Genomic DNA, 15,079 nt, shown 5'->3' with positions numbered 1-15,079 from the left:
AATATGGCAGCAGCTACTTGAATGTGGAGCCAGGTTATTTTGCCTGCAATAGTATTTTATATTTTACAAAGTAATCAAATAAAATATTCTAATGGCATAGTTGGTTTAAAAACTTGACAATCTAATTTGATGCCCGAAATTATAGGATTCTATTTGTTTAATTTTTTTAATTTATTATTCGATGTGCTTAGCTAAGGATCGAAATCTGGATGGACCATCCTGTTCCAATGGCCACAGAGCTCAATGGTTGATTTCCACACTAAAACATCCTCACGACCTCCATCCTCTCCAAACAACGAAAGAGTTGCCACGGGGTTCTGGGGTCCTAATCCACAAGTTCTTGGTCCAGTTTTTATATAGACCCCACTTAGTGGTACCTATCTATATTCAGTATTTTTAAAGTTGAAATTTCTTAGTCCGGTTTGGTAATCTTCACAAAAAATATTTAATATAAGTCCCCCGTTTGGTATAGCCTAATGGGCGGTATTTTGAAGATTTTTGCCCAATTTTCAACAAATCATCTGAAATTCTACATTTCGGGTTCTAAAGATCAACTCCACGCAAAAAACAATATGCCAAAGACACTATATACCTAAAATGCATGGATTCTGGAAGAGGAGGGAACTTTTCCCTTTAAACTTTTAAACCCTACACCACATCGTGGTAAGGTATTATGGTCTTTGTGCCTTTCTGGTAACTTGGAGAAGGAAGCAAGATAGGCCTATATTTACTTTTGAGGATCTTCATGGAATCACTTTCTGAGTCGATTTATGCATGTCCTCCGACCGTCCGTCTATCTGTCCACGTATTTTTGTAAACAAAGTACAGGTCGCACTTATTGCCCGATCCAGATGAAATTTGGTACAAGTCATTTGTTTGACCCAAGGTCGAACCCTATTGGAATGGAGATAATCGGTCAAAATTTAGATATAGCTCCCATATATCTCGTCAAGAGATTTCGGGTTAATTGTGTACTAATGGCCAATATCAGTCCAAATGTCCTGAATTTTGCCACTTCCTACCGAAATCAGTCTAGAAGCAAGTACATCAAAAAATCGGTCTCAGATTTAGATATAGCTTCCCACATATATCTTGGTCCGATTTTTCTATTATTGGGGACCAACGGGTAATATTAGTCGAAATAATATGGAATTTTGCACGTACGACCAAATTAAGCCTGAAAATAAGTATGCCAAATTTGATTGAAATCGGTTCAGATATAGCTAATCGCTCCTATATATAGTTCATCCGATTTATTATTTTTGTTCTCCACAGCCGTAATATGCACTCCTTAACAACGATATTCGGGGAAATATATCAAATGCAGCTCAGAAATACCTCTGCCAAATTGTATTAAGATCGGTTCAGATTTGGATATAGCTTCCATACATATCTTCAAGCGATTTCGGGTTAATTGTTCACTAAATTGCCAATATCATCCCAAATTACCGGAATTTTGGCACTTCCGATTTAGACTAGAAGCAAGTACATCAAATTTGGGGAAAATCGATTCGGATATAGCTTTAGCTCCCATGTTATGTTTCATCCGTTTTGGTGTTAAGTCCCTCACATTCGTAATATGCTTTCGATAACAATGATATTTGGTACCAGACACCTTATAGGGCTCCGAAATACCTTGGCCAAATTTTATCGAGATCGGCTCAGATTTGAATATAGCTCCCACATATATCCTTAGTCCGACTACAGGTTTATTGTGAAAATAATGTCTAATATCAGCCCAAATGGAGTGAATTTCGAGACGTACGTTTCCATTAGTGGAACTCGGCTCCGATATAGATTTTTTTAATATAATCCTTCTCGAAGTGATATCATCATGGACTCTATAGGTTGTAGCCTATACAAATCGAAACTCTCAATGTTAGGGAACTTTCAGAACTTTTCAATGGTATTCTTAACCGTTGGAGGAAAGAAAAAAATTGCCCTTTATTCTGTTGTTTGTTTTCTTTGATATATAATTTTTTTGGATTTCCACTTTTGAGATTCTTGAGGACTAATTTATTCCAAAATCTGGCCAAAATTCCGAGGGATCAATTCCTGCCATGATTTTTGTTATGAATTTCTAAAAACTATTAATAAATTAACAATTATTCTATTGATTTTCCTCAAAATTGCTTGCCCTCTCTCTCTCTCCTCATATTTTTAATCGCAAAAACAACAATAATGAAATGCATCAAATTTTGCAAAGTGTCACCCTTAATTGCTTGCCCACCTCTCTCTCTCTCTCTCTCTGCTGGCCCAAACGTCAACTTGGTCGCATTCATTGTAAGTTAATGAATCAACTTGACTTTTAAAACACTTCTATTGGTGGGTTTGGGCAACAAAAAAGCGGAAAACAGCAGCAGCTATTTGGTGTTATAGCCACCAGTACCGGCGGTTGGTGGTGTTGAATGCTGTTGCTGCTGCTGCGTTATCATCTAAAACAAATGATCTATTATTTTTGTTGGGTGCTTGCTTCTCGGTCACATAGTTTATTTGTTGAGGGAAAGCGGTATCTAGGGGAGAGTAGAAGGGTGGTGGTGGTCCACCTATTGTTTGCTCATTAACATTATTTTTATGAATCATGATTCTCTGCTGCTGGCTGCTGCCTGCCTTGGTGATGATGATTTTGATATTCATTCGTCGTCTTTGTAGTCCGTCCGTCCGCCGTCTTTTGGGTGGTTTTCTATAACACATTTTTTTCTCAAATGCAGCCAGCATATGCGGACGACCTAAGATTGAGAATACATATATATATGTTTGTCGGTAATGCCTGTGATTATTGAAAGATTGAATGACTGATTCCGAGTATTTGTTTTTTAATTTTATTTTTGTGTTGTTGAGGTTTTATTTGTTTGGCTTGCTTTTCTTTTTTGAGTTTGTTTGCCTGTTTTTGGCATGTTTTTGCTATGCTTTGATGGCGGCAGTGGCAGCAGCGCTGATGATGATGCCGCTGTTGCTGCTGCTCATTGGGTTTCATGTGAAACACAATCTAAATAATAAAAGCGTGAAATTAATTTCAAACTTAGATTTTTCCACCTTTACAGATTTGGTTGGTGTTTTGTTGTTGTTGTTTGCTTCCTTTTTGTTGTGCTGGTGTTGTGTGTTTAGAAGTAGGCAATCGACCATGAATGGAGTCGTCGCCGCTGTCATGGTGATTGCTTAAGAAGGAGGGATACCACACAAGTTTAATTATCTTGAGCGAATTCTAGAAACTTTAATGAGTCGTTGTGGTTTTTTTTGCACATGACCTTGATGTCAATGTTGTATTGTTTGAGGGGATAAGAGACAGGAGAGGTTGATTTTTTTTCTCGAATGGGGAAGGGAATTTTGCCAGTTTCTTAGTAACTACCATCCAATGAATGGCAAAACTTGAAATTCGAAAGAAATTCTAAGAACACCAGATTATGATGGAAACTTCCAAAGAACTCATGTTGAAGACATGTGCTAAACAGGGAAGATTTTCAGAATTCCCCAGAAACCAAGGTGAAGAGGTAGATTTTTCATTATTTCTTTTATATAAATTACTCATATTTGTAGATGGGTGCAATAAGTTCCCATTTTTTTTGAGGCACCTGTTTTTATTGTTGACGTATTTAAGCTGAGGCATCAATCGCTTCAATTGCATCTGATTTTTGTATTTTCCATGACGTGGAGGACGTTGGAAGAAGGCAATAGTTTTGCTTTTGCAGAAGATTTGTGGGGAGCCAGGGTGGCGCCCAAAATATGCTAGCGGTGCAATGGTTCTTTCGAACTTGGAAATGAAACTGAGAGTGGGGCTATAAACCCAAAAACTGAGAAATTATGACACTTCCTTTGTCATTTTCATCTGTTATTAGGATAAGGCTGGGGGGTCTTAAAGGTTTTTGTGGCACATTTCCTCATTTGACTTTTGAAACCTAAATCCGTTTGCAGCAGTTTTTTAATCACATATTCTTTTTTTTTTGGAAGAGGTCAAGGGGCTTATTATGATCTTTAGGGCCGTTCCTATCAATTTCTGACAAAGCTAGTAGTTGGGAAGATTTCAATTTGAATTCAAATAAAAAATTATTAAAGGAACATTTTGGATTTTGCTGCTCTCTTCCAGAACCTGCATAAAATGAATATCTTCTATTCACAGGAGACCATAGAGATAGACCAAAAGGAAGTATATAACTATCATTTATGCATAGAAGGTCCTTGGAGCCCCCAGAAGAAGGTCTTCAAATCATTGAATTTTTTGGGTCTTCCAACCATAAAATATCTGTAGAAGACCTGCTTTCCAAAGAGGACATTTTGGAAAATTTCTATACATTAAAGACTGGCAGAAGACAATTTCCTAACCATTGATGATCAAGAATCTTCCATACCTATATTTTCTATATTGCTGAGGTCTGCAGATGAACTTTATCCTTCAAGCCTTAATAAAAGCCTCTTAACCCCATGGAGGCTTCTGTTCTTGAATTCCTAGTAGAAGGCGGCCTACAAATCATTGAATTTATGTAGGTATTCAAAAAATAAAATACCTTCTGAAGGCCAATTTCCAAAGAGTACATTTTCGAAATCTTCTATACATAAAAGACTGGCTGAAGATAGTTAGAAGGTTAACTATTGAAGACCAGAATCTTCCATAGCTAACTTTTCCACGTCTGTTGAGGTCTGTGGGTGATCTTTTATCTTTGAAGTTGAATAAAAGCCTTGAAACTCCATAGGAATTATGCGGGACTTTTAAGCATAACATTCAACAAAGACAAATAAAAGTTTCAAAACCAAAAAATGTAATTTAAAAATTCTATCCATAGACCTTTCCAAAAATTTGCATATTGCCTTGGCGGTTTAAATCAGTTAACTTTGTCTTGTCCTATCTTTACTTCTATGTCTTTGAAATCAAGACTCCTGGAGTATCTTCCATACGGCATCTAGAAGTTCTATAACCATTTACTATATCTCCCTTAGGTGTAAAGAAGGGGTTCTGTCATTGGAGGACCAATAGAAGGCCTATAATTCAAGGATGCTTGTAAGTTTCCAAAGATAAAAGTTCCGTAGAAGCCCTTCTCTCTATAAAATGAACTTAGGACGAAGGTTTTTTGGTAGTCCCCTTATCGAAATATTGAATTAATGCACTCTCAAGTTTTCCCAGAAAAAATTCTTTCCGATTTCAATTTTCCACGTCTGTTGAGGTCTGTGGGTGAACTTTTATCCTTGAAGACTCAATAAAAGCTTCTTTCCACTCCATAGATTTTATGCAGGTTTGTTTTTTTTAACATAAGAAATCTGTGGGTCTTCTTCCATACGGCATCCAGAAGTTCTATAACCATTTACGATATCTCCCTTAGTGGAGAAGAGGTTCCGTCCTTGGAGGACAAATGGATGGCCTTTAATTCATAGAATTTTTGTAGGTTTCCAAGCGATAAAAGATCTGTAGAAACCCTTCTCTCCGTAAAAAGAAATATGGGACGTCACATAAAAATAGACATTTTCAGATTCCAATGTGGGGCCAACACAGCCGAGGAATTCTTTTAGCTTTCCAACGATAAAAAAATCTGTTGAAGGCCTTCTCTCCATAAAAGAAATATGTGGGACGCCACATAAAAGTAGACATTTTGAGTTTCTCCAATATGGGACCAATACTGCCGAGATTTTTTGATAGTCCAATTATCGAAATTTTAAATTAATGCGCTCCCAATTTTTGCCAGAAAAAATGTTTCCGATTTCACTATTTTACAAAAATTGCACCTAAAAATTTGCAAAATTTTTGTGTACTCACAGTGATTTTTGTATTCACTTCTCTTTTTTCAACGTTCATTGAATTTTTCCATCCCTGGCACATATAGGATTTAGTTTCACCCAAATTATGACCTATTCTATTACTCATTGTCATAATTACTATTTGCTCACTTGTTATCTATGTTTTGACACTTAGCTAAGCGATGATAATGAATCTGTTGCTGCATAATTAACAAATAAAAAGAATAGAGCAGAAAATAATAACAATAATACAATTTGTTGTAGTTAACTAACAAACCAGAGCAAAAAAAAAACTAAACAATTATTTCCACTGTTTGGGGGGATAAGGAAAATTAACACCTTCCCAAAGGCTCAAATCAATTTGGCTATGGTCGATTGGATTCTATGGATGAGTGGTTATGTAGAATAATATGATTGATGAGTTCAAAATACATACATATCGACAGATTCAAGGAACGGCTTATCGTTTTTTTATGAAAAAAAGGACAATTTCATTATTCATGAATTTGCTGGCACTGGAGGATTTATCATACCTCCGTTTTTAAAATGAAACGCAATTTAAAATTTCATAGAATTGAGTGAGGAAAAAAAAAACGAGTTACTGGGCGCGGGATAATAGTTTCCTTTGATTATACAGTTGTTCAAATACATAGCTCCAGTTTAACCGCCACCACAAATAAACCAACCACCCAACCATCCTTGAATGGGTTTTATTAAAGTCGTAGGTTTTATTCTACGATCACACTGGGAAGAGGAGGTATTTGGTACTGTTTGCTGTGTATCTGTGTGTGGAACAATGACGTGTGTGTTATTTCTCCACTTTCTACCTCCCTTCTTGTTCTGTACGTTTGCCCTAAGCAAACAAATTTCCAATGTATATTTCACACATGCCATTTATATGTAAATATCAACATCATCATCATCATCATTGTCCACATCTATCTATCTACTGGTTTGAATGACTGTGTTTGCCTAACTAACTAGCTGACTGAGTGACTGCCTGCCTGACTGCCATACCACTGACGTCAACACCCCAGATATTACCTTAAACGTCTAGAATATAAAAAAGCAATAACAACAACCATGGCAAAAAAATGTGTGATGTTATTTTGAAATTTAACACCTATTTTTGCTAGAAGATATAGATGACTGACTGACTGAATGTCTGTCTCGCTGTCGACGAAAACGACGAATGGCATTCGATTGCGCATTTATTTTGCGACATGAATTTGCATTCCTCTCGTAATTGTATATGCCATGAGATGCCCTGGATTGGATGGATGGATGGTGGGTTCCATGTTAAAATGTTATTTAAACAAAGTATTGAAACGGAGAGAAGAATCGTTTAGCATATGCTTTACAATTCAAATTCGAAATTTTGACACAAAACAGAAAACAGAAAAAAACCAAAACAATACACAAAACAAGCTCTCTCTCTATATAACCCTTTCAAAAATTCTCATACGCAAAAATTCCATAGAGCCAACGCAAACCGACATCGAAACCAAACGTCTTTTGTTTGTCCAAACTCGCGTAAGCCCCCCGGTATTAGATATCATTCTCCATTTTTTCGTTTAACATTTTTGTGGTCTCCGGGATCTTTTTTCGTTGTGGGTAGTACATTTTGAAATCCAATATTGTGTGAATATGGTAAATCTTGCCTTGTTTGCTTCGATGATGATTATTTGATGATAACTTGTGGTTTTATCCCCCGATACTAATTAAATTTTATTTTTTCTTTTCTCCTCCTTCAAGGCCGATCAACTAACAGAAGAACAAATCGCCGAATTCAAAGAAGCTTTCTCACTATTCGATAAAGATGGTGATGGCACCATCACAACAAAGGAATTGGGCACAGTCATGCGATCACTTGGCCAAAATCCCACAGAAGCTGAATTACAGGACATGATCAATGAAGTCGATGCTGATGGTAAGTTTTGTTAAAGGATTTGAGAAGAAAGTTGTCTTGCCGGTTTCACAAGCAAATATAGGAGAGTATTTTATGTGTACAACAACGAGGCGGAGTATAATCTGATCCTTGGAAATTGTAAAAAATTGTTGAGGAATCTCTCGATTCTATTGAGGAAGAGGTTCAGTAAAATATTTTCAGGAAAATATTTTAATTATTGAAGATCTGTGGAAGTGCTCAATCAGTGGAATGGAAGGCCTACTGCTGCAATGATTGTGAAAAAATCATTGAAGAATCTCGATTCTATTGAGGAAGAGGTTCAGAAAAATATTTTCAGAAAAATATTTTAATTATTGAAGATCTGTGGAAGTGTTCAATCAGTGGAATGGAAGGCCTACTGCTCTTCTGCCAATGGCAAACATGTAAAGGAACTTCAGAAAGACAATAGAGAAAGGGAAGAGATATCGATACCTAACTAACTACCTATGGGAATTGCGTAAAGATGTTCTGTTCATTTTTTTAGAAGGATTTCTCAGAAGATCTGTATGAAGTTCTATACCCTCGATTTAACACTTAAACATTAACGATCAGGAGGGTATTCTATAACTAAAACAAATTTAGCACTCCGCTTCGTATAAGGCCTGTCCTCGGAGGTTCAATGGATGTTAAATATTTAAAAAACATGAGAAGGTCTCGTATCACTCCATTCCATGGAAGACCTGAAGAAGAACAAGACGTGGAGAAGAACTTATCCTTGGAGGCACCAATAGAAGGTCTTCAACCCATTGAATTTATATAGGTCTTTAGTCCCAAAAAGGGGTCTGTAAAATCTCTTTTCTCCATAGAAGACCAATAGGAAGTCTATAGCCCTCATATATACAGTGCAGATCTATAAAAATGCTTTTGCCCTTAAAGCACCAGAGGAAAGTTTTCAATCATAAAAATCTTGCTGAAGACAAATTTCTAGCTATTGAACATCAAAGCCCGTATATAATCTTTGAAACCTATATTTTCCACATACGATGAGGTCTGTAGACAAGCTATTATCAATGAGGCCTGATAAAGGCCACCTAACAACATAGAATTTATGCAGGTCTTTTAAGCATAAAAGATCTGTGGGTCTTCTCTGCCTTGATCTGCTGGGTCTTCTCTCTTATCATTAAAAATCAAAACCAGTAGATTATCTTCCATACCTAAACGACATCTAGAAGGTCTATTACCATTTACTATATCCTTATGTCTATAGAAGGGTTCTGTCTTTGGAAGACCAATGGTAGTGTGCGGTTGTTGTGACATTTTTCAAATAATAAACTTGACCCTGCAGTCAGGGACCAGCAATGGTGCTTTACGACATTCTTACTTCTAACCCGTTGAGGGAAGAAGGAAACAGGGCCTAAATAACTGGCCATATTTCCTTGGGAATCCTAACAACTAGTCTGTAATCGGTTTGGGTAAAGCTTTTTGAAAAATCCACCATTGATAGCATAATAATCTGAGAATGTCACCGTCTATTTTCTCTTCAGCTTTGTCATTGCCCATAATATTACCACGACCGGGAACTCCAGATAGGAGTATTGAACTTATATTCTATACGAATTTCCTTTGTCTCTAGGCGTGAGACACGCCAATTTTTTCCCTATAAACCTCTTCAGTTATGCCGTCTTGATAAATTTGGTTTATGTTTTTTACTTTTCATATTGGTCTATTTTTTTTGGAAGAAAAATAATTTCTCTCACTCAGCATCTTTTTATAGAATTTTATTCATAAAAATTTGAACAACTAAAAATACAAAATGTTTTTTTATTTTAAATTGTATTTTTTTGTGCAAATGTTGCATTATTTTTAAGCACCGATAACGGCGAGAAAGTGTCATTTCATGCTCCTACTGCTGCTGCAATAGTGAGGAGGCACATGAAGAGGAGGCAGCAGCCAGTATTTAATAGTGTGGTGTATAATTTTTCCATTGCTGGCTGCTGCTGCATATTTTTTTTTTTTGGCAAAACGCAAATAGAATCGAAAAAAAAAAAACAAACACCAAATAGTCTCACCATAAAATGCTATATTTTTGTAGCTATGCGTCGTGGCTGCTTTATTTTTGGAAAGGTTAAAATCCTCTAAGAAAAAGCAATCACTATCCATCCCCCACACCCCCATCGTGCTTCTCGTACACAGGCATAGATAGAACACCTCTTAAAGCAGCACAAAAAAAGCATCACATGTGTCATCATTGGCCAACCAAGTAGGCAAACATTAAAGCCTCATTGCTGTCGCCTTTGGGAATTTTCCTTAAATATTTTCTACTTTGATAGCAAAGAACAAAGAAATGAGTGCAAAAAGAAGAACGAAGTTTTGTGTATTCTTTTCACAGATTTTCAAATTCTCTTCTAATTTGTGTGCGTGGGTGGACATATTCTTCCTTTTGTCTTTTGTGATTATGTTGTAGCCTTTTTCTTCAACTTCTTCTGGTGGTTGAGCACATCTCCCTGTTCTGTTTTTTGATATTATAATACACACAAAAATTTGATTGAAGGTAGTGGTATACCAACACATCTTGTCAAAAAAAAAAGAAGAAAATGTTTACCCTGGATTTTTGCTGATGTCTGCATTAGTTTTGCAGCTTCTCTGTGGCAGAAAATGGGAGAGAAGGAATTATTGGTCTGCAGGAGGAAGTTGGCAGAAATGGGTTTAAAGGAGAAATATAAACTGTGTTAACAAACATGCGCAGGACATGGCCAGGATTAAAAACAGAAACATCTACATATATTTTGCTGCTCATTATTATTCAAGGGGAGTTGGTTTGAGGATAATGCTGAGCAAACATTTTTTTAATAAAAATCCAATATAAAATTTAAAAAAAAACAATGTATTAAAAAAAATCTGAAAAAAAACTAATTATTTGGGAGTTTAAATATACCAAGACCGAATTATGAACCTGAATAAAAAAATCCATCCTTGAAGATGAAAAATACATCAAGGAAAATATTTTTTCCTGTAAATTCTTGGGCAACTTCCAATATATTCGCATTCTATGTCGCTATAAAATATCAATTCCCCCCATAATGTTTTTTTCTATTCCCCAGTCATATATTTAAAACATCGAACTTTGTGTCCATATTAACCTACTCTTGATAAGGCCATCATAATTCGATTACAATAATCGCAATTGGCTGCATTTAAGCCATAAGTTCCAAAATCATTTCAGTGGTATTTGATATAAATTTTATGAATTTTGTATTTTCAATATTAAAAATTATCATTTGCTCTTATCAGGATGTGTGTTGTTATATCACTTTGCATTTCTTATCTTTATGGTGCGATACTTTGGTGGTGAGCACTAAATTTATTATTAGTTTAAAATTTTTGAAAATCAAATGTCCTATATTTCACGTTTTATATAGATTTATTGCTATTTGAATCTGGATGATTTTGAAATTGTTATTTAAAGTCTACTTACCTTGCAGATATAAATTAAAAACGGAGTGCAAAGACTTCGGGTGTCCATTGTTGCCAATCAAGTACTTTAAGAGCCCCCCTAAAGGAAATAGGATGTATATGGGAACATGGAGACTTTGATATGGTCTCGTATCACTCCTATCATTTGATATGGTCTCGTATGACTCCTATCCATGGAAGGTCTGAAGAAGAACTTTTTTCCATGGAGCCACCAATAGAAGATCTTCAACTCATTGAATTTATGTAGGTCTTCTAACCATAAAAAGGGGTCTGTGAAAGCTCTTTCGTCCAAAGAAGACATATGAGAAGGTGTCGTATCGCCCCTATCCATGGGAGGTCTCTATTTATATAGGTCTTCTAACCATAAAAGGGCTCTGTAAAAGCTCTTCTCCATAGAAGACCAATAGGAAGTCTATTGCCATCATATATACAGAGATGATCTGTAAAAGGGCTTTTGCGTCCTTAAAGCCCAAGTAGATGGCTTTTTTAACCCTAGAATTTATATAAAATAGCTGTAAATTCCTTCCCTTCAAACTTATGTGCCGAAAAAAAGCTTCTAACTTTTGAAAGATCAAAATCCGTAATAATAATCTTTAAAACCTATCTTTTCCACAGACATACGTTGAGGTCTGTAGATGAATTTTTATCATTGGAGCCCGAATAAAGCCCTCCCAAACCCATAGAATTTATACAGGTCTCAAAAGTTCTGTCGGTCTTCTCTGCATAGATCTGTGGGTCTTCTCTCGTATCATTAAAAATCTAGACCAGTAAAGTATCATTGGAGCCTGAATAAAGGCCTCCCAACCCCTATGAAGTTGTCAGGTCTTTGAAGCAAAAAAGTTCTGTCGGTCTTCTCTGCATAGATCTGTGAGTCTTCTCTCGTATCATTAAAAATCAAAATCAGTAGATTATCTCCATATCTTAACGACACCTAGAAGGTGCATTACCATTTACGATATCCATATATCTGTAGAAGGGCTTCTGTCCTTGGAGGACCAGTAGAAAGCCTTCTACTATATCCAGAAGTCATATTGAAGATCTTCTACCACTATTTTCTTCAATCCGTAGGAGTATGCCCAAACTTTGCAAAGAAAGCCTCTCATTTCGCAGAACTTCATTTGGTTTATCCTAGAAACTTAGACCCAGGGGTCTTTCTATCTTCTTTCTCCTCGCCATCGTATAGTCCTAAGATCTCCTGCCACTATTTTTTGAAGCCGTAGAAGTATGCCCAAACTTTGCAATGAAAGCCTCTCATTTCGTAGATTTTTATTTTGTTTATCCCAGAAACTTCGACCCAGGGGTCTGTCTATCTTCTTTTTCCTCGCCCTAATGTAGTCTGCCTGCGGAAGTTGTCATATTTTGAAATTAATAAATTTGAATTAATAAATGCTTTACGACATTCTTACTTCTAACTTATTGAGGAAAATAAGGAAACAGGACCCCTCCTTAATTGAAATTAACTGTTCATATTTCCTTGAAAATCCTATCAATTAGTCTGTAATTCGTTTGGGTGTAGCATTTTGGAAAATCAGGATTAATTGCCATCTGAGAAAGACTATTTCTTTTCAGCTGTGTCATACCCTATAATACCACGACTGGGAACTCCAGATAGGTGTTTTTAACTCATAGTCGTCATATTTTCCAAATAATAAACTTGACCCTGCAGTCAGGGACTAGCGATGGTGCTTTACGACATTCTTACTTCTAACTTGCTAAGGGAAATTGGAAATTACTGGCCATATTTCCTTGGGAATCCTAGCAATTAGTCTGTAATCCGTTTGGGTGTCAGCTTTTTACAACATCACGATTGATGGCAGAATCATCTGAGAAAGTCTTCTCGTCTATTTTCTCTTCTGTCCCACTGCTATTTTAGATGTTTGCTCAGGACTTTTATCCAACCTAAATCAAATTATCAACTCATTATCTTATAAAGGGCATGTCGCACCAAATAAGTACTTATTTTATGGTCACTTTAAGCAGATAAATAAGTACTTGTTACAAAACGACCCAAAATATTTGAAAATTTTGTGCTTCCTGCCCTTTTTGAAATAATGGTTTGATAACTAGTTTTTAATTTTTGCTGGAAAGTGGAAAATTATATATTATGGCAAAATGCTTCATGCCCTTGGTTTGAGGTGGAATATGTTATGAGTTAATTAAAAATAAATTCAAGTATTTTATGATGTCATGTCTTTTTCCCATAGTTTCCTATAATGTTATCCGTGAAAGAGGTAATTGGGGTCATACATTGGAAGAGTTCACACCCTTTTCTACTGGCCCATACATACCCAAAGCTGTGCAGCAAAAATAACTGTCCTCCTTTTCTTTTCCAATTCCACCCAACACCATTGTATGCCTATTATCCCACCTATAGTTAAGTTTTCCTCTAAAAATAGATCATATATGTATATAATTTGTTAATATGATGTTGTGTGTGTATCCATCGTCGTATGTTATAATTGTTTTATTTTTATATATATGTACCACCAAAAAAACGTGGGGTCAATGTCCATTTAATTATCCACAATTAACCCACAGGTAGTCTTTTTCTCTTTTTGTTGTTGTGTATTTTCATGGAAATGATATTAATTTTAAATGAAGTAAAAGCATGTTGCTGCAAACGTGTATCCTCCTCAATGTACGTCATTGTGTGTGTCAATATGGAAAATATAGGCCCGTTACGAAATCATTAATCATTCAGGTGAACGGAAGCAGAAAATGGTTGTAATTATCATCGTCATCATCAGTTAAAAGCTATTAAACTTTAAAAGAGGCCAACAAGTTGGAAATTTTGGAGATGGAGAGGAAATTTTCTTTTGGAAAGGAGGAGGAGTTCCAAGTTACCAAAACATATATGGATTCCACAAGACTTCCTTCAACTAAAAAGTCGCGAGGAAATTAGTTTTTTGACTTATGCCTATCCAATCCAAATCCAATCAGGTTAGGCTTCCATTGAGGTTGAAACCATTTCGGGTTTCAGCCCCAAATTCCATCCAAATCACACTCAAGTGTAGCCAATCAGCTGCCAATCCTCAGTTCAGAATTAAGTCTACAACTGTTTTGGGGATTGTCTTTTTTTATACCCTCCACCATTCTATGGAGGTTATATATATTAGGTTTGTCATTCCGTTTGTAACCCCTCGAAATAATCATGATAGACCCTGCAAAGTATGTATATTCTGGATCAGCGTAAAATTCTAAGACGATTTAGCGATGTCGGTCTGCCTGTCCGCCTGTCTGCCCCTCTATTGTAATCACGCTATCCTTCGAACGAATGGAGATAGAAAGCTAAAATTTTGCATACATGCATATTTTCCCAGTAGGCAGGTTAAGTTCGTAAATGGGCCATGTCGGTTCAGGTTTTCGTATAGCTCCCATAAAACGGTACTTTCCGATATTCGGTATTTTCATGATTTTGGCGACATTTTTTCACGAGAATTGTTTCAAATTTGGTATTTGAAGTTCGAAAAGGGTATTACAGCCTATGGCAAAAAATTTCGTATGCAGGTCAAGGTCTTCGTATATTCCCCATATAAAGGTACCTCCCGATATTCTGTATTTTCATGATTTTAGCGACATTATTTACCGGAATTGTTTCAAATTTCGTGTTAGAAGATCTTAAAGGTAACTACAGCCTATGACAAAAATTTTCGTATGCAGGTCCTTCGTATAGCCCCATTGTAACGCTACCTCCCGATATTCGGTATTTTCATAATTTTATCGACATTATTCACCGGAATTGTTTCAAATTTCGCATTGGAAGATCTTAATGGGTACTACAACCTATGGCAAAAATTTCGTATAATGTTTTTCATTTAAGTGGTAGTTTTCGGATTCTTTTTTAAATTTTCAAGTTCCTTCCAAATGGTGGAGGGGTGCATTAAAAGTTCGTTCGGCCCTGCCGAACGTAACTGCTTTTTTATTTGTTTATGTTCGTTGTGCAATATAAAATCTTCAGCTGTTTTCTTTGAGTTTTGAATAAAAATTGACCAA

At 36.1% G+C, this 15,079-nt stretch overlaps 1 protein-coding gene across 4 annotated transcripts in view; it reads left to right on the top strand.

The window, feature by feature from the left end:
- LOC101890483 (calmodulin) overlaps positions 1 to 15,079 on the top strand; it is a 49,555-nt gene that overhangs the window by 9,785 nt on the left and 24,691 nt on the right. For 3 of the 4 annotated variants that reach the window (XR_009343716.1, XR_009343717.1, XM_020036089.2), the window contains exon 3: positions 7,480 to 7,654. Coding sequence is in view for 2 of the 4 variants with exons in the window: in XM_020036089.2 (XP_019891648.1) it covers positions 7,480 to 7,654 (175 nt within the window). In the remaining 2 variants the exon portion in view is untranslated. Of the gene's footprint in view, positions 1 to 7,248; positions 7,375 to 7,479; positions 7,655 to 15,079 lie in introns of those variants that run through there. The other variant, XM_059128936.1, reaches the window with a different exon arrangement.

This window comes from Musca domestica, unplaced genomic scaffold (assembly GCF_030504385.1).
Source record: "Musca domestica strain aabys unplaced genomic scaffold, Musca_domestica.polishedcontigs.V.1.1 58, whole genome shotgun sequence".
Classification (NCBI taxonomy): Eukaryota; Metazoa; Arthropoda; class Insecta; order Diptera; family Muscidae; genus Musca; species Musca domestica.
Note: the sequence above shows the minus strand (reverse complement) of the source record. Positions and strands in the feature narration are given on the sequence as shown.